Source organism: Saccostrea cucullata, unplaced genomic scaffold (genome assembly GCF_032062105.1).
Source record: "Saccostrea cucullata isolate Sc308-1 unplaced genomic scaffold, CSIRO_AGI_Scuc_v1 ctg2191, whole genome shotgun sequence".
NCBI lineage: Eukaryota > Metazoa > Mollusca > Bivalvia > Ostreida > Ostreidae > Saccostrea > Saccostrea cuccullata.
Genome location: NW_026923703.1, coordinates 46,331 through 72,022, shown reverse-complemented (window position 1 = coordinate 72,022; position 25,692 = coordinate 46,331). Strand labels below are relative to the sequence as shown.

General features: G+C 33.5%; 1 protein-coding gene across 7 annotated transcripts in view; it reads right to left on the bottom strand.

Moving 5' to 3' along the window:
* Window positions 1–2,371: 2,371 nt before the first annotated feature.
* LOC134264682 (cysteine-rich motor neuron 1 protein-like) overlaps window positions 2,372–25,692 on the bottom strand; it is a 29,381-nt gene continuing 6,060 nt past the window's right edge. The window contains exons 5-10 of one of the 7 annotated variants that reach the window (XM_062746943.1): window positions 19,659–19,886; window positions 13,358–13,573; window positions 6,422–6,640; window positions 5,786–5,974; window positions 5,377–5,454; window positions 2,372–3,561 (exon numbers count right to left, since the gene is read on the bottom strand). In XM_062746943.1, coding sequence (XP_062602927.1) covers window positions 3,224–3,561; window positions 5,377–5,454; window positions 5,786–5,974; window positions 6,422–6,640; window positions 13,358–13,573; window positions 19,659–19,886 — 1,268 coding nt within the window. In that variant the 3' untranslated portion in view covers window positions 2,372–3,223. The remainder of the gene's footprint in view (window positions 3,562–5,376; window positions 5,455–5,785; window positions 5,975–6,421; window positions 6,641–13,357; window positions 13,574–19,658; window positions 19,887–25,692) is intronic. The other 6 variants (XM_062746941.1, XM_062746942.1, XM_062746946.1 and 3 more) reach the window with 6 other exon arrangements.

Sequence of the window (25,692 nt, the reverse complement as noted above, 5' to 3'; positions counted from 1 at the left end):
ATTCCCCATTGTGGCCCCGCCCTACCCCTGGGGGTCATGATTTGAACAATTTAGAATCTACACTACCCCAGGATGCTTCCACATAAGTTTCAGCTTTTCTGACCCAGTTGATTCTTGAGAAGAAGATTTTTAAAGATTTTTCCTATATATTTCTATGTTAAAGTTGGATTCCCCATTGTGGCCCCGCCCAATCCCCGGGGGTCATGATTTGTATAATTTAGAATCTACACTACCCCAGGATGCTTCCACATAAGTTTCAGCTTTTCTGGCCCAATGGTTCTTGAGAAGAAGATTTTTTAAAGATTTTTCCTATATATTTCTATGTAAAACTTGGATTCCTCATTGTGGCCCCGCCCTACCCCCAGGGGTCATGATTTGTACAATTTAGAATCTACACTACCCCAGGATGCTTCCACATAAGTTTAAGCTTTTCTGGCCCAATGGTTCTTGAGAAGAAGATTTTTAAAGATTTTTCCTATATATTACTATGTAAAACTTGGATTCCCCATTGTGGCCCCGCCCTTCCCCCGGGGGTCCTGATTTGAACAATTTAGAATCTACACTACCCCTGGATGCTTCCACATAAGTTTCAGCTTTTCTGGCACAGTGGTTCTTGAGAAGAAGATTTTCAAAGATTTTTCCTTTATATTTCTATGTAAAACTTGGATTCCCCATTGTGGCCCCGCCCAATCTCTGGGGGTCATGATTTGAACAATTTAGAATCTACACTACCCCAGGATGCTTTCACATAAGTTTCAGCTTTTCTGGCACAGTGGTTCTTGAGAAGAAGATTTTTAAAGATTTTTCCTATATATTTCTATGTAAAACTTGGATTCCCCATTGTGGCCCCGCCCTACCCCCGGGGGTCATGATTTGAACAATTTAGAATCTACACTACCCCAGGATGCTTCCACATAAGTTTCAGCTTTTCTGGCCCAGTGGTTCTTGAGAAGAAGATTTTCAAAGATTTTTCCTATATATTTCTATGTAAAACTTGGATTCCCCATTGTGGCCCCGCCCAATCTCTGGGGGTCATGATTTGAACAATTTAGAATCTACACTACCCAAGGATGCTTCCACATAAGTTTCAGCTTTTCTGGCCCAGTGGTTCTTGAGAAGAAGATTTTTTAATGAACCCACCCTATTTTTGTCTTTTCTTGATTATCTCCCCTTGTTAAGGGATTTGGCCCTTCATTTTAACAATTTAAATTCCCCTTCACCAAAGGATGCTTTGTACCAAGTTTGGTCAAAATTGGCCCAGTGGTTCTTGAGAAGAAGTCGAAAATGTGAAAAGTTTACGGACGGACAGACGGACGGACGGACAACGGACACAATGTGATCAGAAAAGCTCACTTGAGCCTTCGGCTCAGGTGAGCTAAAAAGGTGATTGGTGACAAGAAAATATAACAAGGGGCCCATGGGCCACATCGCTCACCTGAGCACTGTAGCTTGGAAAAAAGCAGAAATCAATTTATTATTAAAGTGGTCCCAACCAATCCTTAAAGGGGAGAGGGTATGATTTGAACATACTTGAATCTACACTAACTAAGGATGCTTGCATATTTCTTTGACTACCTGTGGCTTTATTGCCCTTAACATTTGAACTTACATTCTGGCCCCGCCCTACCCCCAGGGGTCATGACTTGAACAAACTTGAATCTACACTACGTGAGAATGCTTCCATATGAATATGACTAATCATGGCTTTGCCATTCTTGAAAAGAAGATTTTAAAAAAAATTTTCTACATATTTCTATGTAAAACTTGGATTCCATGTTGTGGCCACGCTCTACCCCCAGGGGTCATGATTTGAACTAACTTGAATCTACACTACCTAAGGATGCTTCCATATAAATATTACTAATCATGGCTTTGCTATTCTTGAGAAGAAGATTTTTCAAGAATTTCCCATTATATTTCTATGTAAAACTTCGATCAGCCATTGTGGCCCCGCCCTACCCCGGAGGTCATGATTTGAACAAACTTGAATCTACACTACCTGAGGATGCTTCCATATACCTTTCATCTTTCCTGGCACAGTGGTTCTTGAGAAGATTTTTAAAGAATTTTCCTATATACTTCTATGTAAAAATTTGATCGGCCATTGTGGCCCCACCCTACCCACAGGGATCGTGATTTGAACAAATTTGAATCTACACTATCTGAGGATGCTTCCATATATATTTCATCTTTCCTGGCACAGTGGTTCTTGAGAAGAAGATTTTTAAAACATGCCACCAAATTTTCACTATTTCTGAATTATCTCCCCTTGAATAAGGGCACGGCCCTTCATTTGAATAAACTTGAATCCCCTTCACCTACAATCTAATTAAAATCAGACTTCTTAGATCCGCACCGTATTCACTCTTACGCAGAGTGAATACGGCACGGATCTAAGAAGTCTGATTTTAATTAGATTGCTTCACCTAAGGATACTTTGTGGCAAGTTTGGTTGAAATTGGCCCAGTGGTTCTTGAGAGGAAGATGAAAATGTAAAAAGTTTACAACGACAACGACAACAGACGATGGACAAATTTTGATCAGAAAAGCTCACTTGAGCCTTCGGCTCAGGTGAGCTAAAAACTGCTTGGCAGTTACATCAATTCAAATCCATAATGCTTCTTCTCTTTCATTTTTCATAAATATTCTAAGAAACTATCAACACAAATATCAAAATTTTACGTAGGTGTTTCAACTTATTTTACATGTAATTAATACCTCTAATTAGCGCATTTAAATTTCCATAAATTCAATTCAATGACATATGACTAAAACATAAAGTTTGAAAATAAGTAAATGAAAAAATATGTCTTGCTTTGCAAGTTATGGGGTTAACAATGAGCTATATAAAACAGCTAGGTAAAGAAATATGAACAGTGAAAATTTTGAAAACTCTAATAAGTTTGTAGGACATATTATTTGCAAGTATCAAACTCTGTACATGAATATCAAATGACTTCAGAAATTCATTTTTATCTACACAGTAGAAACATTTTATTATACAGGAGAAATTTACAATTTTTTCCAAGTAAATAGTTCAATCTTTGTCTACAGGACACTGCCAAAACTGAAAATGGGGACAGTGGCATAGAATTAATCAATGTTCTTTGATGAGTGATATCTTTTTTATACAACAGATATACAACAGTGTCATGAAGTTTGTTTATCCTTTTCACAATCTACTTTGCTTTGATATTTCCAATGTTATCAGAAAAAGCCATCATCAAATTTGACACAGTTTTGTTTTATCAAACTCCTGACTAAGTAAATTGACATGTTTCTCCTCATTATTTAGTTTGGAGACAGGCAACAAATCAGGATTCCATGATTGTTCAGATTTCTTTACTGGCTTTACAGACATCTCATAACCCAGCAATTTTACCTGTACAGGATGAATGTTTTCAATGTCTACAGATTTCGGTGAATATTTCTTGTTTACTGATTTCCATTTTCCATATTTGAACAGAAAGAAAAACACAAGTAACAGTAAGAGAATGATCACCATGGCTGCTAACACACATATGATAATGGTTGTTGCATTCTTATTGTTCTTGATTGGATCTAAAATGATAATGAAACCAAAATCCTTTAAACCTTATCCTCATTTACTTGTTCATATATAATTGTAGTAATATACATTTATTGACTATGTTCTCGTGCAAAATGCGTTTTGTCGGACCCAAGAACCAAACTGTTTAACGGCCTCAGGCAGACAGTTTGGTTCGAGGGTCAACAAAACGCATTTTGCACGAGAACATATAGTCAATAAATGTTTTGTTATACCTTTCATTTTAATTTTTTTTTTTGGACATACATGTATTTTGTACTGTCTTCCGTGATGTAACCTCAGGTCTGTCACTTTTGAACACAAGTGAATGAAAATGAGATTTAACTCCACCATTCTGTGACGTAAGCGGTCCAACATTTCATCGACCTGTCCAACATTTCACTCAGCGGTCAAACATCTATCTTTTTATGCCCGCTCAACAAAACATTAGAAATGTTAGACCTCTTTCGTATAGATTTATATAGGAACAAATTTTTAAAGATATAACAATGTATTTTATTCCCAAAACAGATAAAAACTTCTGCTTTGAAGAAATACAAGAAATCAAAACAAATATATTCCAGAATACAAGACTTAATTGCATCTATAAAATTATGGACTTCATTGTTAGCTGATATGTGGTTATAAAAACTCAGGGCAAGTGAAATGGACCGAGGACATAGTAAGTGAGAGAGACCAAGCCTGCGAGGTCACTAACATTTTTTTGTGTCTGAGGTCAATATCACTTGCCATGAGTCCTTATAAACCACAGATTGACTGTTCACTGAAGTCCATATAGTTATATTATATAATCACTCGAAGTGAATCGATCTAACTGAATTGACTTGGCTGTCATTACATCACAATGGTAAAAACATGCTTCTCATATTATGACTTCACGTTCTATGTAACTTTGATGCAGGTGAATATGATGTGTCATGTGACATCATATATTCTCGCATAATCACCGGTGTTAGATAGACTTCTCCCGTGTGAGACAGCAGTGTGAAATTTTTCTTTCTCGCATAATTACCAGTGTTAGATTGACTTGTCCGGTGTGAGACAGCAGTGTGAGATTTTTCTGTCTTACACTGTGTATTACTACGCCGCGAACGATAACGTTAACCTTCCGTCTTAATATAAAGAAATTGTATTAATGTTAAAAAATATCACATATAATTAAAATGTTGTCATTTAACTTATTAAAATAAACTTATTTTCATTCAAAATATTGTCGTATTTTCACTTTTTAAAATGCACTATATTCAGATCGCGGAAGAATTCTTCTAGAATGAATGTTTACGCTATCAGATAGATAAGTTTTTTATTCCCAGTTTTAATCTATCTAATTAATTTACATGGACTGAAATTCATTTTATTAGTTTACACTATGTGTAAACCATTTTCAGGTACGCTCTCTCCGATGGTGTATTTAGATTTTTGATTAGATGGAAAATTTAAAAAATATTTTTTTTAGCTCTATGGCGACGTCATTGAGAGGCCGTTAATTTGGATAAAATAATGCGAGAAAAATAATCATTCATTACTTACTCGTGTGGGAATAGTGAAATTCCACCTTGGGGCCAAGATTCACGGTCTAGGACTCGGCAAAGCCTCATCCTAGACTGTGAATCTTGTCCCCTCAGTGGAATTTCACTATCCCACACTCGTAGTAATGAATGATTCTATTATTCCACATACATGCTTTTGCATCAGTATCACAAAAGGAGGAACACATGTGACATCCTTTCAGCCAATGAAAATACAAAAATAATCTTCTTACTAATATATAAGATTATTAAATGATTGTGTTCCATATAAAGCATTACCTTTTTCTGCCTCTTCTTTAACAATCACAGAAGGGCCAGGCTCTGGCAGAGTTTGTTCTTCTATTGTTGTTTGTTCATCTAAATTAAAATTCTTAATCAGTTACCATAATAGTTATAGTCTACCTTTAGCCTTATTTCAATATTCCTTTGTATTTTGCAGAGGTAAAATACAGGATATGGTTATCTTTTGAGGGGGAAGAGGGGAAAGGGGCATTAAAAAATTCCACAGGATCGGATTGTTATTTCTAAGTTGGCTGCTCAGCCACAAAACCCTCTTCTTCAAATACTCAATGAACTTTAATTAGTATCAAGATTCTGCAAACAAGTTTGGAACGGGAATGGCTTGTGTGTAAGAATAGAAAAAATACAGGTTTGAACTAGGCTATTTATGCAGACAAAATAATCTTACCTAAACAAACAGGACAGCAATCTCCAGGTATGCTGGTCATGTATTTACAATGTATGGTGGGACACGACTGCTCTACACACACAATTTTGCCATCAATACAATAACATTTTGTACAGTTGTTCCTCAACCAGTGCTCTCCTGAGGTATATTTTACTCCCTCATCTGTACATACTTTCTGATGGCTCAAGTCTGAAATTTTTGCAAGAGTTCCTTAAATATATTGAATCAAAATGGCAATTGCATCTAAAGCTTTGGCATTTTATTTTACATACTGAATATTCTGTTGTTAATTACTGATTCAGAGCTGGATTACTGGATTTTCATGCATGTTGTTTATACATGATAAGTGGCATAAAGCAGTATGTCATGATTATATTGCAATAGTAAGACAATACATATGAATTAAATAAGAATACGGTACAAGGGTATCATCAAAACATGGAGGAATATTTCTCAAAAAAAATTCTTATGGCATATTTAGCATTATAGATTTCCCGATGTGTACATTTCCATGCTTTCAAAATGATAAATAATTCATAGAATATATTGAATGTGTACTTACACACCCTTCCTATCATATTTATAATGTGTAATTCCTCATTTGACAACTGTTAGGATATGATTTTGCTGATTTACCTAGACAAGTTGGACAACAGCTGCCTTTGCGTAGGACTGACTTGGGGCAGGTGACTGCTGGACAGACCTGGGAGACACAGTGGACCTGACCACTTCTACATGTACAACTCTGACAGGGATTAGTCTTCCACACATCCCCGTCACTGTAAACAAACCTATTGTTGGTGTGACAGATACCCTTATGAGGGAGACTGAAAGTTTTCAAAGACTTGTCTTCCTCTGTAAATATATATAATATAGTCAGAATGAATAATAATATATAAAAATATTCAAAACACTGTCAAAGGACTAAAAAATTTGTTGATTTGTCATCTAAAAAGGTTTCAAGGGCATTTTATTTTATTGTTTCAAAAGTAACACTATTCAGTATATAGACATATAAAAATATCATGTGGGATTTTATTTCATTGATATATAATTTAATTTTAACACGTCATTTGATTGGTTTAACAGTTTTATTCATTTTGTATAACACAACTTGCCTACATCACAATGAGTTATGTCAAAAATGTATTACTCCGCTTGACGTTAACATTTAAAATATGCTATATTTGAAGCCTTTTTCCGAAGGAAAAAATGGAAAAATTGTCTCATTGTCTACATTGAAATTAAATTATAAGTAATGAAGCTTATTTCAACTTATGTTATACGATAGAACATAACTTTGGGCAGTTTACGCTTTTTTATGGAACGCCATCACTGCCTTATAGCATACGACTATGCATTTATTATGTCAATTTATCATTACATGATGTGAACATATCTTTACATTATGTCCATTTTTTATGAGATGATGTAAATATATCGTAACATCATGTCAATGCTGCATTACATGAAGTAAATACAACCTTTCATTATGTCAGCACTTCATAACTTGAAGTAAAAAATTCATTATGTGAAGTGATAATGTGTTTACATTGTGTTAAAACTTTATTGCACGACATGAATTTTTCTTTACATACTTTCATTTCTTTAATATGTGAGGTCAAAATTGCATTACATCAAGTAAATTGTGTTTTATAATTAAACTTATCATTACACGAAGTCAAAAGCCCATTCCTTTTTGAGAGTGTATATTTCTATTATATCAAAGCATTATTACGTGATATGGATTTATCTTTATTTTATGGCCAGGGCATCATAATATGAGGTGAACACATCTTACCTTTATGTCAGTGCTTTATAACGCGGTGTAAAAAGTGTATAACATAATGTGAACACATCTTTATATTATATCAATACTTTATTACATTATGTCAAAACTCCGTTCCGTGATGTGGATATATAATTACGTTATGTCAACTCTTTCTTATGTGATTTAAAAATATCTTTATATTGTGTTAACTCTTTATCATGTTGATTCCAAAAGTTCATTACCTGATGTTAAAAAACATTTACATTATCTCAAAGCTGTATATTCAGTATATTATGAATGTTGACGACCGTGATTTAATGACTGGTGAGAAGGGGGGGGGGGGGGGGGGTCCTGATTGATTAGGACAAATTACAGGCACATAATATCAACCCCCCTCTTTTCCCAGACATAACTTTACCATAGAAAATGTAGTGTTCATTGAAACTGTACAGCCCCCACCCCCACTTTTTGTTGAAGGATAATCCACTAAGGGTAATATAATATATCTGGGAAAAAATAGGACTGATCGAAGTTGGACCCCTCTCCCCAAAATAGGATTTTCGGGCTTGGACTTTTTTTTTCTTGGCTTGTCAAGTTTTTTCGGGTAAATGATTTTTTTTTTCTGGCTGACCTTCTCTTTCAAAAAAAGATGCTACGTCACTGGAGTTCGTAATTTTTTTTAATCATTCCAGGGCCAGAATTCTATTACAAAAATCTACCAGTCGCTCATCTAAATCAGTTGAATATGCCTTAATTAGTAAGCATGCATGGGTACATATCAGTGGCAGATATGGGAATCTTGAAACAAGGAAGGGGGGCGGTATATGGTTGGAGACCAAGGGCGGAAAGCGGAGAAGCTCTCAGACTTTATAGTTTTATAGAAAAAAGTTTTCAACTTATTTCAGCTAAGCTTATTGTGAAACTAATGCAATGTCCTTCAAAGTTTAAGACTTTTATTTAAAAAAAAAGAATCAAAATAAAAAGAAAAAAATGATTGCTGCACGACTCATAATATTTGATTTATTTAATTATGAGATTAAAGTAAACACCACTGAATTTTGACATGACTTTAATTCTCGATCAGTCGCAGAGTTAAGGCTTTGCACGTCAATCATTTGTCGCTTAAAGTTTTCATTTAAAGATGTCATTCCCAAAGCGCTGAGAATCTCTTCTACGACAGTTTTTTTTTCCCGCCATTTTTAGTGCTTGCAGAACGCTGAAAATACGTTATGCTCATATAAAGGCCGAGGATACCCGTGTTCGCATAACGTAATAGTGAATCGACATAATGTAGAAGAGTGCGCACAGTATGGCATGAGCTTTTCACATCAGTTAATAACAAGGAATCAGTGAGCGAATGCTCACTAGTAATACCCCCGCTCTGATACGAATGTATGCTTTTATGTGAATAATTATACACGTGTTAAGTTAATGAAATGTAACTTTTTAAGTATTTATTTTCATTTAAGGTAAATTCTTTATCATCATTAAAGTTTATGCAGAAAGTATCTGTAAAAATACATAGAAACCAAAGCATCTTGTTAGAACTATATATATATACCGATATTGTGCTGAGAAAAATGCGACGAAAATTTGTTATGTATAAAACAGACAGACGGACGGATAAACAGGAAGTTGACATCGGATTTGAACAAAAATGAATCCCACCGTATGACATGCCTTGGCAAAGATTGTGCTAAAATTTCAGTCATCTGCGATGAACGGTTGCTGAGAAAAATGCGACGAAAACAGAAAAATGCGACAAAAATTTGTTATGTATAAAACAGACAGACGGACGGATAAACAGGAAGTTGACATCAGATTTGAACAAAAATGAATCCCACCATATGACATGCCTTGGCAAAGATTGTGCTAAAATTTCAGTCATCTGCGATGAACAGTTGCTGAGAAAAATGTGACGAAAATTTGTTATGTATAAAACAGACAGACGGACGGATTAACAGGAAGTTGACATCGGATTTGAAGAAAAATGAATCCCACCGTATGACATGCCTTGGCAAAGATTGTGCTAAAATTTCAGTCATCTGCGATGAACGGTTGCTGAGAAAAATGCGACGAAAATTTGTTACGGACGGACAGACAGACAGACAGACACACAAGGGTAAAACAGTATACCCCCCTCTCCTTCGGAGCGGGGGTATAAAAACTAAGATCTCATGAAAAGTAAACATAACGAAATGCAAGTTGACGAAATATAATTGTAGTATGTGTATATGTCATAAAGAGTTGACATAATGTAAAGGAAAGTTAACACGATGCAATAATAGTGTGGGTTAATATCATAAAGAGTTGACATAATGTAATGGAAGGTTGACACAATGCAATAGTAGTTTGGGTTAATGTCATAAAGAGTTGACATAATGTAATGGAATGTTGACACAATGCAATAGTAGTTTGGGTTAATGTCATAAAGAGTTGACATAATGTAATGGAAGGTTGACACAATGCAATAGTAGTTTGGGTTAATGTCATAAAGAGTTGACATAATGTAATGGAAGGTTGACACAATGCAATAGTAGTGTTCTGCTATGAGGCAGTGACGGCGTTCCATACTTTTTTATAAACCGCTTTGCGGTTTATTCCACTTTTTTTGCTCTATTGATTATATAGTGAAAATGCATTAATTCTTTGAAAATCTTCTTCTCTGTTCCTGAGTATTAAATAAACTAACTAAGTACACAGTTATGATGAGCCAGAGTGCCTCTACCAAAATTGTGAAATTTATGGCCCCAGGATCAGGGGTTCTTGTGTTAGGGCACGGATCTATAATGATTATATAGTGAAAATACATTACATCTATGAAAATGTTTTTCTCTACTCCTGAGTAATAAGCAGATGAACTAACTATATAGTTATGATGTGCAAGGGCTCTTCTTCCAGAATTATGAATTTCAAGGCCCATGGGTCAGGGATACCAAAGAGGAGGGAGGGGGGTCTACTTATATACTGAAAATGAATTGTTTGAAATCTGCTCCTTGGTATTAATCAAACATTTTTGATAAGCAAGTGTGCCTTTTCAAAAATTGTGCAATGTGTAGACCTGGGTAGGGTCAGGGGTTCACGTGTGGTAGGGGCACTTCTAATTATTGCTGAATATTACTGATTAGTTGAAATGCATTTTTGTTCCCCTACCCTGCTTATGGGTATTAAGTAAACAAACTAAACAATTACTAAGTTTATAGTTATGATTAGCAATGGTGCCTCTTTTTAAATTGTGAATGCCTTAGCATCTAGCTTAAAACATGAACCAAATTCAATCATTTGAAAGTTGTTGCATGATGCTCAGGTGACCTATAAGGCCCATGGGTCTCTTGTTTTTCAATGCAATTGTTAATTTTACAGCTATTCTACAAATCTCACAAACAAAAAGACCTGATTTTGCAAAATGCCCAACAAAATTTAGATCTCAATTTTCATTTGTTTGTTTCTGATATACAAATTCATATTGAAAAATGATTTGGAATGGACATGCTTAGCCTAAGCATTAGATATTTGTCCCATATAAGTATATATATCCATTTTCAATTTTCAACCATTAAAGGGTGAAGCAGTTGTACAGTCACAGGGTAAAATATATTTTATCACAATATTTGTCAATCTTATCTAGTTTTTGCAACTGAAAACCACCTGTTGATTTTTTACCAATGAATGTTCCATTCTTTCGTCAAGTTTAAATTCATTTACATGTATGCAAAAATGTCAAAAGCTTATGTTAGGAAGTTTGTATTTTCAATATTTAAAAATAAATTTTCTTCTCTTTAGAACAGTGTAATATGTACTTTTTTAAAAATTCTTGGAGAGGAATGCATTGGTTATAGTGAACCTCCCACAAACTAATATAACACTCATTGTGTCTGTCCGTCACACTTTTGTGTCCACTCCATAAAACTTTGGAGGCACATACTTACCTGAGGGTGTGTCATGACCTTGATTCAAGGTCATTTAACCAAGATCAATGTCTCATCATTAACAACAACAAAGTTTATCCTGCCTCTGATCAAAATCTTGAAATTTCATTGGCTGCATGAGAGCAATACTGTATTAAACGATGTTATGCTGTCTACCCACCTTACATTGCTAATGTGCCCACTCCACGTGACCTACCCACTATATATTAAAATCTATCAACCACACATCATCATACTGTTTTCACATGACCCCGTGTGGAGCTTCATAACTGACGTCACAATGCGTCTGTCAAAAACAACAGATGTGGAACGATTTACTTCCCTCAGTGAAAGCGATATATCGATACTATAAATATTTAGTCTTTTAGAGAACCATCGTCAAGATAAATTCATTACGCCTCACCAAATATGTATTTTTTCAAGGACCCCACATATTTCCGTATTTATATACCCCTCTAAGTGTCTATATAACTAATAATGGTTAGTCCATGAAAAAAAAAAAATTGGATAATCATACTTGGCACAAAGGTTGCTTATAACCTGCAGATGTGTCATAACTCTGACCCATGATCAGTTAACTAAGGTCAAGGTCACATTTGTAACATGGTTTTTATCCAAAAACTGGGTATTAGACCTTTTAGGGCAGTTGAAGTTTTTGTTTGTTTGTTTTCTGTTATGAAGTATTTAGGGATAAATAATCAAGATGATAAAACACATATGACCTTGAAGTTTAATGCTTTTATATCATTTTTGAAATGACCTTGACCATGAAATTTCCATGAAAATTTATCAGGTAAGCAATATACTCATCTTCATAACTTGGTATATTATTTCTAAGCTTAAATTTCATTATAATTATTGAAAAACAAAGGAACAGTTATGCTTTCCAGGATAATGACCTTTAAACAGTGGTTGCCATAGCAACATCCTATCACTAATTAATATATATGATAATATTTTCTAAAAAACTATAGGTATCTAATATGTACTTGGAAAATTATATCATTGTAACTTGAAAAATGAACATTTTATTTAAGTTAAAGATTGTATGTGTATATTTCATCATTTCTTTAAAACAATTCAGCAGAGACAGTGCTTACTTATAAAAACAATGCAGCAGAGTATAAAGGGTTATAATTAATTGATATAAGTTCAGGGCCATTTTATGCATAAAGTGAACCTAGCTCTTTAAAATTCATTCCATTTGTCTTGATTTTTATTAAGAAAACTACATGCATATTTATTTCATTTCAGTTTCAACAGATTAAAAAAAATTAAGAAAACCACAAAACATGATTGTTTGAAAATCTATTGATATTTTTCCAGAGCAAATGTCATACAATTTAGTTCATTCTGCATTGTCACCAAAATTAAAACCAAGTGGAGATCTACATCACTTAATTTGCAATGATTGTATAGTATTTTATTAGATACAACTGTAAAAGATAAACATACTAATTCACAGTGCTCAACGGTGCTTTAATTATCATCAAAGAATTACAGAACCATCGGGGTAGCAACATGGTGTTTTAACACTAATGAACACTTCAAACACAAACCACCTAACAATTACCCCTACACTCGCAATCCGAGGAACCATTAATTACCTCCAAAGTAGTGTAAAAACACTTAATTATGAGCGTTTATGTAGAGATTTTATATCTGCAAAAATAAATTTTAATAAAAGATATTGCGTTCAACTTTACATATTTTTTATTTTTTCTGACTAACCGATTACAGATTTTCTAACCGATTGCCATTGTTCTGACAGAGTAATCAGTTAACCGGTTACAAATTGCCATCCCTAAAAAATATACATCAATACATGTGAATGTTATGTTTCCTTAAGGGGATATTAATATGCTGTTTTACCCTGACCTTGGCAGACTGGGCAACAGGTGTTGGGTAGGATTGTGGGATAGCTACACAGCAGAGGGGGGCAGGCCTGAGTCTCACACAGGATGCTGCTACTGTGACACAAACACTGAGTGCAGTTGTCTAGGTACCAAGTCTCCCCCTCCACAAAGTAACGTCCATTCAGAGACTCGCACATTTCCCTTTTGCCTTTATGGGGTAAAACAATATTTCCTGTAAAATGCAAAATAAATGGAAAGAAATGAACCAGAGCCATTGCTATACTTTGAGTACTCGCAAAAGCTATGAATGAATTTTAATGTTAGTTATGATTAATCGCAGCTGTCTTTGCATGTTTGCGAACATATTGCTCAATGCGTCTCATGTAATCTTGCAACATGCATTTTACAATAATCACTGCAGGATTTATGGGCTTTAATTTGGCATGCTTTGCCACTAGTTGATATACCATGTATAAACATCTCGGACCACATTTGACAATAGCATCTTCTCTTTCATTCAACTGTCAACTGAAGAGCCTTGTAAATGGGCAGTATATATACGGGCATCCCCCTCTGACTCACATGATCATTCTTACCATGGAATGCATGATCCCAAAAGAGCCCCTCGTCCTACTGCATTGGTGCATGTTCAATTGTCTGATCACCTGATCACTTGCTTGATCCTTTGGCATTATATATCTTACATTTCTGGAAAATTTGGGTCATGCAGATACAGCATCCGAAGCAATTCTGGTAGTGTGCATTCTTAGATGTATCATGCATGCAAGTTTAGTTAACATAGGGCTTATAGTTACTTGGAAATGAGACCTGCACAAAAAATTTAACCAGTGCTCGAAGAACAATAACCTGGTCATTCCTTAGCTGAAATTGAAGCATCTGAAACAATAGTGACTGTTACAATGAAACACACTATATGCATCTTTTATGCATCTTTGTTTAATGTATATGAGGTGCCTTTTTGGTATTTACTGCCAAAAAACCTATTCGAATAGGTGATATCACCTATTCAATTGGTGATATTGAATAAGAAGATTATTTTCGTAATTTTCATCAGCTGAAAAAACGTCACGTGATATTCCTCCTTTTGTGATGTTGACGCAAAAGCACGTCAGTGGAAAATTATATCGCACGACACACCGTTCGGTTGCACTAAAGTTAAGTGGAACGTGACGTCATAATATAAGAAGTGTGTTTTAACCATTGTAATGACAGCCTGTGTCATATAGTGAGACTTCCGCCATAGTGAGACTTCCCCCCGGAAGTCTGGCTATATAGTGAGTCTTCCCCCTGGGGGGAAATATGGCTATATAGTGAGACTTCCCCCCATAATGACCATAGTGAGTCTTCCCCCTTCGGTTTTCGGTTTCGGATTTTATATACATTGACATGATTAGATATTTATTGTATGCTTTACGGACCTTTTAACTTTTATAAATTTTGAAGTATTTTTAGGATTTGTATTTCATTTTGAAATTAAATTTGCGTGATATTAATGAAATTACATCACTATAAAATCAAATAAGATGGATTTGAGTTCTAATACACTTTAAATCAAATTCTGACTGTCATGCATATTTTAGCAAAGGCACCGGATGCATGGATTGGACTTACCCCCCCCCCCCCCCCTTTTTTTTTTTTAAATTTATGACCGGAAAAATTGCATGAAAATGTGTGTATCCCCTGCTCATCACACCCATACATCAATTCATACAATTATTTTTTTCATTTTGGTCGTGTTTTAAAAATCATTTATTTAAAGATATTTTATTAAACTGGGTTTGGACGATTGGATGTTTGAATACACGTATAAAAAATACGTAAAATTAAAAAAATATATACTGCATTGCAATTGTCACTTAGTTGTCTAAACTATTTTGCACTAAAGTCGAAGATGGCTAATTGTCAATTTTAGTGTGTAGATCTGCTTTGTCGCAATTTCATTTTTACACTTTATACGTTGAAACACAGAGCGTGCATGTATGCATCAGTCAATACTTGATTGAGATAAGATATTTGAACATGAATTTAAAAAAATAACAAAAATAACTCATTTGTTAACTTCAACACATGTACAAACCAATAAGTTGTTTGTTATTCCTAAATTAACACTATTAGAATTTTTAAAAATAATAAAACAATGTTCCGGAAACAATAATAAAAGGGGGAAGTCTCACTATGAATGGGGGAAGGTTGGCTATAAAGTGAGCCTTCCCCCGGAAGAACGGCTACCAGGGTATATAGTGAAACTTCCGTGGGGGAAGTCTCACTATATAGCCATTCTTCCGGGGGGAAGACTCACTATATAGTGAGCCTTCCGGGGGAAGCCTCACTATACGACACCGGGTCTGTTCAGTTAGGACTGTGTCAGTGCATTCACTTTGAGTGATTATATAATATAACTATTATGGACTTCAGTGAACAGTCAATATGTGGTTATAAGGACTCATGGCAATATTGATATTTATACATTAATATTGATATATTATATAAGAAGATAATTTTCGTAGTTTTCATTGGCTGAAAGTACGTCACATGATATACCTCCTTTTGTGATATCGGTGCAAAAGCGCGTCCGTGGAAAATAATATCGCACGACACAACGTTCCGTTGCACTAAAGTAATGTAGTATGTGACGTCATAATCTAAGAAGCGTGAATTTAACCATTATGACGTAATGACAGCCAAGTCCATTCAGTTAGGACCGTGTCAGTGCATTCAATTTGAGTGATTATATAATATAACTATTATGGACTTTCCCAGCTCTCTGATTGGCTCAAACTTGATCACATGATTAAGTATATAACAGCATAAAGACTTGAGTTACTATTTATAGAATCTGAAATGCATATCGACTTGAGGTTTCTTAAAATGAAACAAAATAGTACTGTATTCAATCAAAGCTCAGTGTATGATTTGATGTTTCTAATATTAATCAAATAAATGAAGTATTCTGTGGGTGTAATTTATATAAAGGGAGAAAACTCATAATTTGCTTTGTCAATGGCAATTGCCATGAGTCCTTATATACCACATATCGACCTCGCACACTTTTCTGAAGTCCATAATTGTATAATATTGCAGGCTCGGTCGCTATTACTTTCTGTGTCTTCGGTCAATATCAATTGCCATGAGTCCTTATAACCACATATCGACCTACACTGATGTCCATAATTGTATAATATCACCTATTCAATTGGTGATATCACCTATTTGAATAAGTGATATCGATTGGAATTGGTGATATCACCTTATCATTTTGAATAGGTGATATCACCTATTCAAATTATTTATGAAATAACAGCAGCTCCCAAGGCTATAGGTTCTTATATCTCATTTTCTTTCACTTTTGTTTCATAACTCATCATTCTCGGAGACAATGGATCACTGTGAGTTTGCATTTAGTTTTAATCACCCTAGTAGATATTGTAGTTTGTTTTGATCACAAATTAATTTATTACACTTACCTATCATGTATACTGTAAGACCAGATGTGTTTGTGAAACACTGATGCCCCCCCTTTCATTCTTGTCCCCTAAGATTGACCCCTTTAAAAGTTAGTGCCCCTTTGTATGAAAAACCTTGTTATCACTACTCCTCCGAAACCGTAAACTGTAGAGATATAAAACCTTCAACAATGTCTTTGACTAATTTAGCAGACTCTTCAATCTATTCAGTGCAAAAGGATTCATAAACCCCTTTGAGTAGTTATAGCCCCTGACAGTCTATGTTATTATACCTCTACTGATTTTTCACTATATAAAAGTAAATCGATATATTTTGCTGATTTCCTAATATAATCACCGTAAATAAACCGATTCCCTGCAAAACAGACTGATTCCCTGCAAAAAAAGTACGTTTTTATGATGAACTGATACACACCTATTCGGAATGCTTGACATTTTCTTTCAACTTACGACAAACTTAAAAATGTTCCGAATAAACTCATGAATATTCATTATTGAATCGAAATGCATCGCAAGTCAACTGGTCCCATATCAATCAAAAAGAACCAGTTTACTGGAAGCGAACAACAACAGAAATGGCGTGCTCAAATTTGAGTAATGTAACTTTCGATTTTACTTAGTAAAAACTCGGACAATGAACTGATTTATTGATAAAATGGAATTCCTTTCATGGCTGTATTCTGTTTTGTCATATTTTTTATCTATTCCTGTTGGAATTAAACATTGTTACTGAATACAGTATTGAATATAATTTCTTCAAATGTCTTGTTTGTATCGGTATAATAAAACAGTTAAAGTATATCATTTCGGGAGTCAGCAAGATTCCAGTTCCCCTCGAGCACGCCTATTTCCCTCGGCGCAAGCTCCTCGGTAAATAGACTTGCTCTTGGGTAACTGTAATCTTGCCGATTCCCTCAACGATATACTTTAACTGTATAATGTTTACGAATAATTAAAACTTTCTAAATGACAAGTCATAAAGACATTGGGCCACCTGCATAAGAGCTGTTGACCTTCACCTTCAAATTTAGGTCATTGAAAAACTACAGGAATTGTTGATAAAAGCTTTTTATCCAAATGACCTTGACTTTTGACCTTGACCCTTACTGAAAAGTAAAAAATAAATATTCATTACCTTTTCCTAGATTCAGTTTCAAGAGTTGAACTCAAGTTTTTTTGTTTGGTGTGTGTGTGTGTGTGTTTGGAATGACCTTGACCTTTGAACTTTCACCCCATGACCCAAAGGTCACAATCAAGCTTATATAGGTTCGTGGAGGTATTTACAACTTTCACTTTAACAAATGCAAGAATTTATTCCCCTCCCCCCTTTCTCTTAAAAAAAATCAATAGCAACGTAGAAATATCTGAAAAACACAAATGACACCTCGGATTGACATAAAAAAGTTCAGAAACCTGTAGAAGAGACCCCATAGAGAGTTTACTAATAGTTTCACAGTGAGTCTCATAAGTATAATATGAAATGATAAATTTTATCGGTAAAAAATTAAAAAAATTCTTTACCTGAAATTTAGGTGCTGATGAGCATAAAAATAAATTAAAGCTTGTATTGGCTATTTCTTCAGTTGTTGTTAATAGCACTCCTGCTCTAGTTCGACATTTTAATACCAAGTATTCTTGCTTTAGCATGTGGAATTTATTTCAATTTTATTATTTTAGATTTAATATTAACCCCTTCCATGGCAAAGATTTTAAGGTAGTCCGATCCTCAGGTTTATAAAATTAGCTGTTAAGTGATTAGAAATACTCATAAAAGTATCTCTGAATCCACAAAGTTATGTAAATTTATCCACAGTATTTCTATAAAGTTAAAGGTTTAAGTTAATCATATCATATAGGAAAAATTGTCAAAATTCCAATATTTTTGCAGAAAAAGAGAATTGGAATATCAGCAATGCATTTTCTAATTGCAAATTGATCAACAAATATATTTTAGGTTAAAAAACGATAGGTATCCAGGCATTCAGAGATACTGTCATGATTTTTACACTTATTTGGTATTTTTTTTCTTTTATTTCCATCGTGTATTCTATATTCATAGTATAAAAGGCTTTTGCTATAATTGCAAACCACCACAAATCACTTCTAATTTCATATCATGTTAAAAAGCGTGGTTTCTAAAGCTGGATTCAAGAAAATCTTATTTCCCTAAAACTGTATTAACTTTTTTCCTTTATATAGGGCACAAATGTCAACTTTTATAGGACCTTTTCTGAGAGTTCCAAAAACGTTGAATCTTATATAGATAAATAGAATGAAAATTGTTGCATGAAAAAAAATCATTTTCAAGCTTCATTTTGATGTATTTCAAATTAAATATTAATTTTTGGAGTTATCTTTCCTGACTGAGGATTGACCTTGGATATCCTTAAGCATTTCTGGAGAAATTGATGTTAAGATTTCAATGCATTTTTTGGGATATTTCTTGTAATTTTTGTATATACCAATGTTTATATATTCTGAAAGCAGGTATTGTGTAGTTTCTGAAAATGATACTAAAAATATCATCTCAGTTGCCAGTCCAGAATAAACAACTTATCAGTAAAAGAATAAATCATGCACTTATATTTAGTCACTTATCAGAAATTTCTGTAAGGGCTAATAATAACTCTAGCCTTTTTAGCCTAATATTATCTAAAACTATCAAGTGTTCCTGTTAGTATGTCAATAAAGCCAGGAAAGTAAATGGTTGCATTTTTTCAATGTTAAACACCCTGTACATTCATAAGATTCATGTAGATACATCCCCTCCTATGGTACATGTACAGTCGTTCTCATCTGGTTTCCAATATTTAGTAAAATTCTAATACTTACCAGGACAGGAAAGACAGCAGTCTCCAAGCCTGAAAACAGGGCTTGTACAAGAGGGGTGTGGGCAGGATATCAGGGCACACATCTCCTGCCCCCCATAACAGTAACACATCCGACACCCGTCATGCCAGGAATCCCCATCCTCATGGAGCTGACCTTCTACAGACAAGCAGGACTTTCCTGTATGCTTTGAATCATATCTGGAGGGAGTGTTATTAAGTCTACTGTTATCTGGGGAAAAAATAGGAACTGTAAAATAATAAATCACTAAACTATAGCTACTTTTGCAGTCTGACTTGCCTATGCCATGGACTGATTTATAAACAAATTAGATAAGCATTGTACTTTGATGTACAACCTTCTTTCACAAAATGCCTCCTTTTATCATCTAAGACATATAAAATATATTATTTCTTTTTATTAAATATTACAATAAAAATTATTAAAATACAAGCATCAGTGACACTCTTAGCACTGATTATTACTGTAAACTCTTGCTTTAATTTGCAATTTATGGAAGATGGTAGCATATTTATTTTCCATTTTAAACTCTAGCTTTCATTCACCTAATGCAACTCAAATATATCACAGCTATGAAGATCTTTTATCTTAACCAGGAAAAGTCAGATTAATTGTGTAGATAATGATGTGTTTACATATACTTTCTTACAGCTATGTAAATAAACAAGATGCCAACTTTTGGCTGAGCTCAATTCTATGTATGGTCTCTTTAGGTCAAGTAGTCAAATTGAAAAAAATTAATCCCTTCCCATAAATGTGCTAATTTTCTACCCTTCCATCATTTACATGATCAGCTCAAAGGAAAAAGGCTATTCTCCTGTTGCCAAATGTCAATGGTTGAAAGCATGTTATGAAAATAAATGATCATATCCAGCAAGGCAGTGAAAAAATGTGTCTGATTTTATCAAATCCAGACCTTGAAATTTTTAATTAGTTGAATTGCTGGACTTCTTTAGGAACAATAAAGTTCCCCACCACAGCATGATACACCCATCAAATATTGTTCAATAATCATAAATTGGTTTAAAGTGCAAGAAAATCAGCTGGTAGCCTTGATTACCAGATTGACACAGATTTAAATGACCTTTCCAATCCCTTATCATGTTTGACGTACACACATCTCTAAGAGACTTACAGTGTAGGTATTAATTATAACAAATAATACATCATATAATTCTAAACTGGCTGAGTTACAGCTTAACAAATATTCATTTGCAGCTTTGTTTATTGCATATTTTATGACTGATTAAATATGCTTCAATCTAATAAAACATCAAAAATAAAGTATTCTTTAGACTTTAAGTGAGACATGACACTCCAATTTGTTGCAAATTAATACATAAAAAATTAAAATGAAAAAAATATTATACATTGTACGCATGTATATTAAGTTTTAATTATATTATACAATATTAATTTAGTTTTAATCATGCACTGTATTTTAAAACATCAGTTTGTTTTAATTACATTACACCAATTGAAAGACCTTAATTTATCTTGAAAATTAGACTAGCCATCAAGAAGTCTTTAACACAAGCAATTATAAGGCAGATTTCTTTTGCCCAACTCCCAAGAGATAGAGATAACAGCTGCTTGATCAGAGATGCTCTACCAGTTAGCTCCTGACAATAAACTCATTAATTTCTCTCTAATTTGACATGCAAATTTCTGTATCAAAATTCTTCTTGACCAGTGGTTGATAATTATGCCCATGGGAGAAACTGAATTTCTCTCATATCATTACCGTCCGCCAGGAGGCGGTTGGTTATTTGATATGAAAGTTTGAAGTCGCCCTGTGAGTAAATTAAAACAATTTAATAAAAAAAATTTAACATTCATAAAAGCACAGTTTTGGGCATAGTCTAAAGCAAAGACCGCATTTTATACATGTATAAACAACTTTACTTTCTCTTAAACAGGATTTTTGTATATATTTTAAGGGTCCTCCACACACATACAGCTTATGTTCTCATATTATTGAGCATTACTTTTAACAAGCATATCAACCTCTAAAAACTGACCAGGGATTAAAATGTAATTTATACGGAATTTTTAAAATAATAATTTAACAATTTTCAAAAAAATTTTCCCAAGGCGTTTTCATATGTAGCATAAAATTTTTTATCTTACCCTATTGTATATTTTTATGCTCACAGAATAACCATAAAAATCTAATTTTTTCGATCAACATATTTTTTAGAGAAATTAATTTAATTTATAAAAAAATAAATAGAACTCATTTTCTCTAAAACACCTAGAGAAAAATCAAGGAAGACATCATTTTGTTAAAATTAAATGAAATGAAACAAAATCAATGAATTAGATTACACCAAAAAATTGAATTAAAATTAAATGCACTAATGTATATCATTTAAAAGAAAAAATATTGTTCAAAATCAGTGGTATCAAAGTTCGTTTCTTGGAGTTATCTTTCATTCATTTGATAATTAAATTAGTAGTATAACAGTGTTTAGTAATTACAATTAGTTTTAATTGTTGTACACAGTTGTACAAAAACTTTTTATGCAAAAGAATCATTATCAGGAAATCAATTAACTAAGAATAATTGCAATAGTTACTCATTATCGGCTATACATTTGTAACATCAGAAGTTTTGAAATTTCAGAAATGTTTTACATGTTTACCCTTGATATATTCCATAGGAAAAATATATAATTAGGATACTTTTAGTGAATAACGCACAAAACTTTACTTATTTATTAATATTTATATAAACACAATGAGATGGAGAGTGTATTATTTAAATTCAAAACATATTTATTTCAGTGTGCAAATCAATTGTTGATATTGACATCTTATTTATACACAATGAGATGATGTTGACGATCATATGACAGTGGGTTGATTAGCCTGAAAGTATAAATAACCTAAAAGTTCCCGTCATACCGGCACTCGTTGTTTACGAATTATTATGTAACATAAACCCAGTCATTTGTCTGTCTTTTATAGAAAAAACGGACATCTTTTTCTATCGGTCACTCCGTGACCATGCCATGTGTTCATTGTTATGAGTGTGCTACATACTTTCTCTTTCGAAGACTCTCTTACAAGCGGTTTCCAGGCAATTCGCCGATGCAAAATCGAAATAAAACCGGAAGTAAAAGTATTTTTTCTCTATATACGTCACAAGTCACATGGTGTGGAGGACCCTTAAAATGATGTGTATATATGTATACATTTCCAATGGAAATTTTTCAAAAATATGATTAAATGCTAATTTATTATCTGACAGAATTAGTATTGGGAGATTTTGTTCCAACAGACGACGATGAAGTGCGTTTTACAATATGCCAAGCCTTTTCCCACCACATCTCACACCAAAATAAGAAAGCAAAGAGAAGAAAAGTAGTGGCGGATCTAGAGGGAGATTAATGCGAGCGAGGTTAATGACCTTGTGACTTTGACCTATATGCTAAAAATGGATTTTTCGAATTTTCGCCATTACCTTTGAACCATAGGAGATAGAGACTTCATATTCGATATGCTTACTCCACTAATAAAGTTCTTTCAAGTGACACCAAGATCAATGACCTAGTGACCTTGATTGTGATCCATATGCTCAAAATAGCTTTTTGGAACTTTCGCCATAACTTTTAAACCATAGGAGATAGAGACGTGGTATTTGATATGCCTACTCCACTAATTGAGTTCAATGACCTTGTGACATTGACTGTTACCTAAATGCTAAAAAGAAGTTTTTTTCGAACTTTGTTGCCACCGGGTGCATAGTGTTTCACAAACACATCTTGTTACTTATTTTTGATAAAATTAAAAGTTGCTAATGCAGAGACCAATTCACTTGCATTAACCGTTCAAAATACGTTCACCATTTGCTCTTCGTTCCGTTTACTTTGCGTTCAACGTTCACTTATCGTTCAGTCTTCATTATCATTCGGAACTCCGAAGTGAAAGGACTTATCTTTTTGATGGTAAGGATTTACAATTTATTAATTCAATAACTTAGATATCGTGTTTGAAGAATAATTATTTCATTGCAAAAATTATCTATGATATTTATATTTTTATTATTATAACTCAGCTGCTACTTATGTCATGAAATTTCATTGTAAAATAATACATTAAGTACCTACATGTATGTAGAACGATGCTAAAATATAAATTTTTAAAAAGGGCAATGTACAAATGCTTCAATTTGTTGTAATTTTAAAGATGACAAATCATTAATGGATGTATAATAATTAATCCAAGTCTTTTACAAGAAAAAAATACACAAAAAATTATTTCTACAGTAACTCGTATTTCAAAGTACACGTAGGTCTGAGAATTATGAACAATACTGCAAATATTCAGTAAATTAAGTATCTTTAGAGCTAATTAAATTGATGGTGTGATTTTAAATTTTAGAAAAGACCAACTGTTTAAAATAGTCTATTATTAGAGAAGGAAAATTCCTTCTTTCACCTTACCTAAACATATGTTTAAATAAATGTTTGCCATTCAGTATAATTAAGACCCCCCCCCTTAAATTCTTAGTGAGTATTTTCAGTATATTTTGATTAATATTTAATGTGTATTGTAACACAAGAAAATCAGTCTTCAAACAAACATCAAACGGTCATTAAAGAATAGTATTTTAGAAAACACTTGTGCCGACAGTAGTATTTTAAATTGGCAGGGAATATGTTTCAAATTCAATTTAAAACTTAATCCTTCCAAGTATATATTCCCATTCTTTATTTTTTCTGCAGGAATTCAAAAATCAGATCTAGAAATGATAGGGAAAAATATTAAAACTCCTTGGAAATACTAAGTGACTCTTTGCCTTCGGCATGTTCGGTGAAATGCGATTTCCACACATCCACTGTGTCGAATGATTTTGATTGACAGGACAAGCATGCTACTAGCACGTGGACTTCCTGTGAACCGTGTGAACTTGATGGAAAATAAAAGCCAATGATTACTGTCAAATGGATCTGTTAATCTAAAAAAAATTGATTACCTTTACTGCTTGGAATATTTAGGAAAAATAATAAGAATTTTTAATTGATACAACAGATATCTGAGAATTGAGGGGGTATCTCTCTCTCTTTCTCTCGTACATTTCTCTGTTCAATAAAAACTATGACAGCACATTACTTATTTAGTTTTGAAAATTTAATCTATTACAAATAATTTGAATGCCTCTTTTCATCATCTAATGACCGAGTATAATCAAGGCCGGGAAATGTTTACAGAAGTTAGCTAAAATAATCATGATAAAAGAATACAAAAGACACACAAATATGGAATATTTTGCATTAGAATTTAAAACAAACGAGAGTTTTTATGCAATACGTCGACAGACAACTGTGAATTTAAAAAAAAAAAATCCGTTATTTTACTCAGAATTGCCTTGGCAAGGAAATACATATATGGTTGTCTCAACCGCGTACAATGTAATTAATTCATTCTATAAGTAGTAGTTTTATCTTCTAAAGTCCACATTATTTTATTAGTCAAAAGAATAAGCATATTTACTATATAAGTAGATTAATTTTATATTAAAACTACACGCATTCGGTAACAAATACACATGTTTTACGGCAATTAAAATCATGTTATTAAAATATCGATTTAAAACATAGGTACATATATGAACAGAAAAAATGGTTTTTTTAATTAATTTATTTATTTATAAATTTATCTATTGTTTATTTATATTAAAACACCTGGAATTAGAATTATAGAATAAAAGAATAATCTCAATGCAAGGAAAAAATCGGAGGCATTCCGAATAAATCGTTCATCTTGCATTCACCGTTCGTTCACCATTCACTTTGCGCTCGCGTTTGTGCTCCGTTCGCGTTCTGCATTCACTCACTGTTCACACATTGTTCACCAAGTTGCGTTCAGCGTTCGCACATTGTTCACTCACCGTTCACTCTGCGTTCATTCACCGTTTGTTCAGCGTTCGTTCACCCTTCAGGTGGGAAAGTAGAACGTTTCAGGGTCTGTACTGAGGTGACCAAAATTTGAAAAAGTTGAACAAAATTTA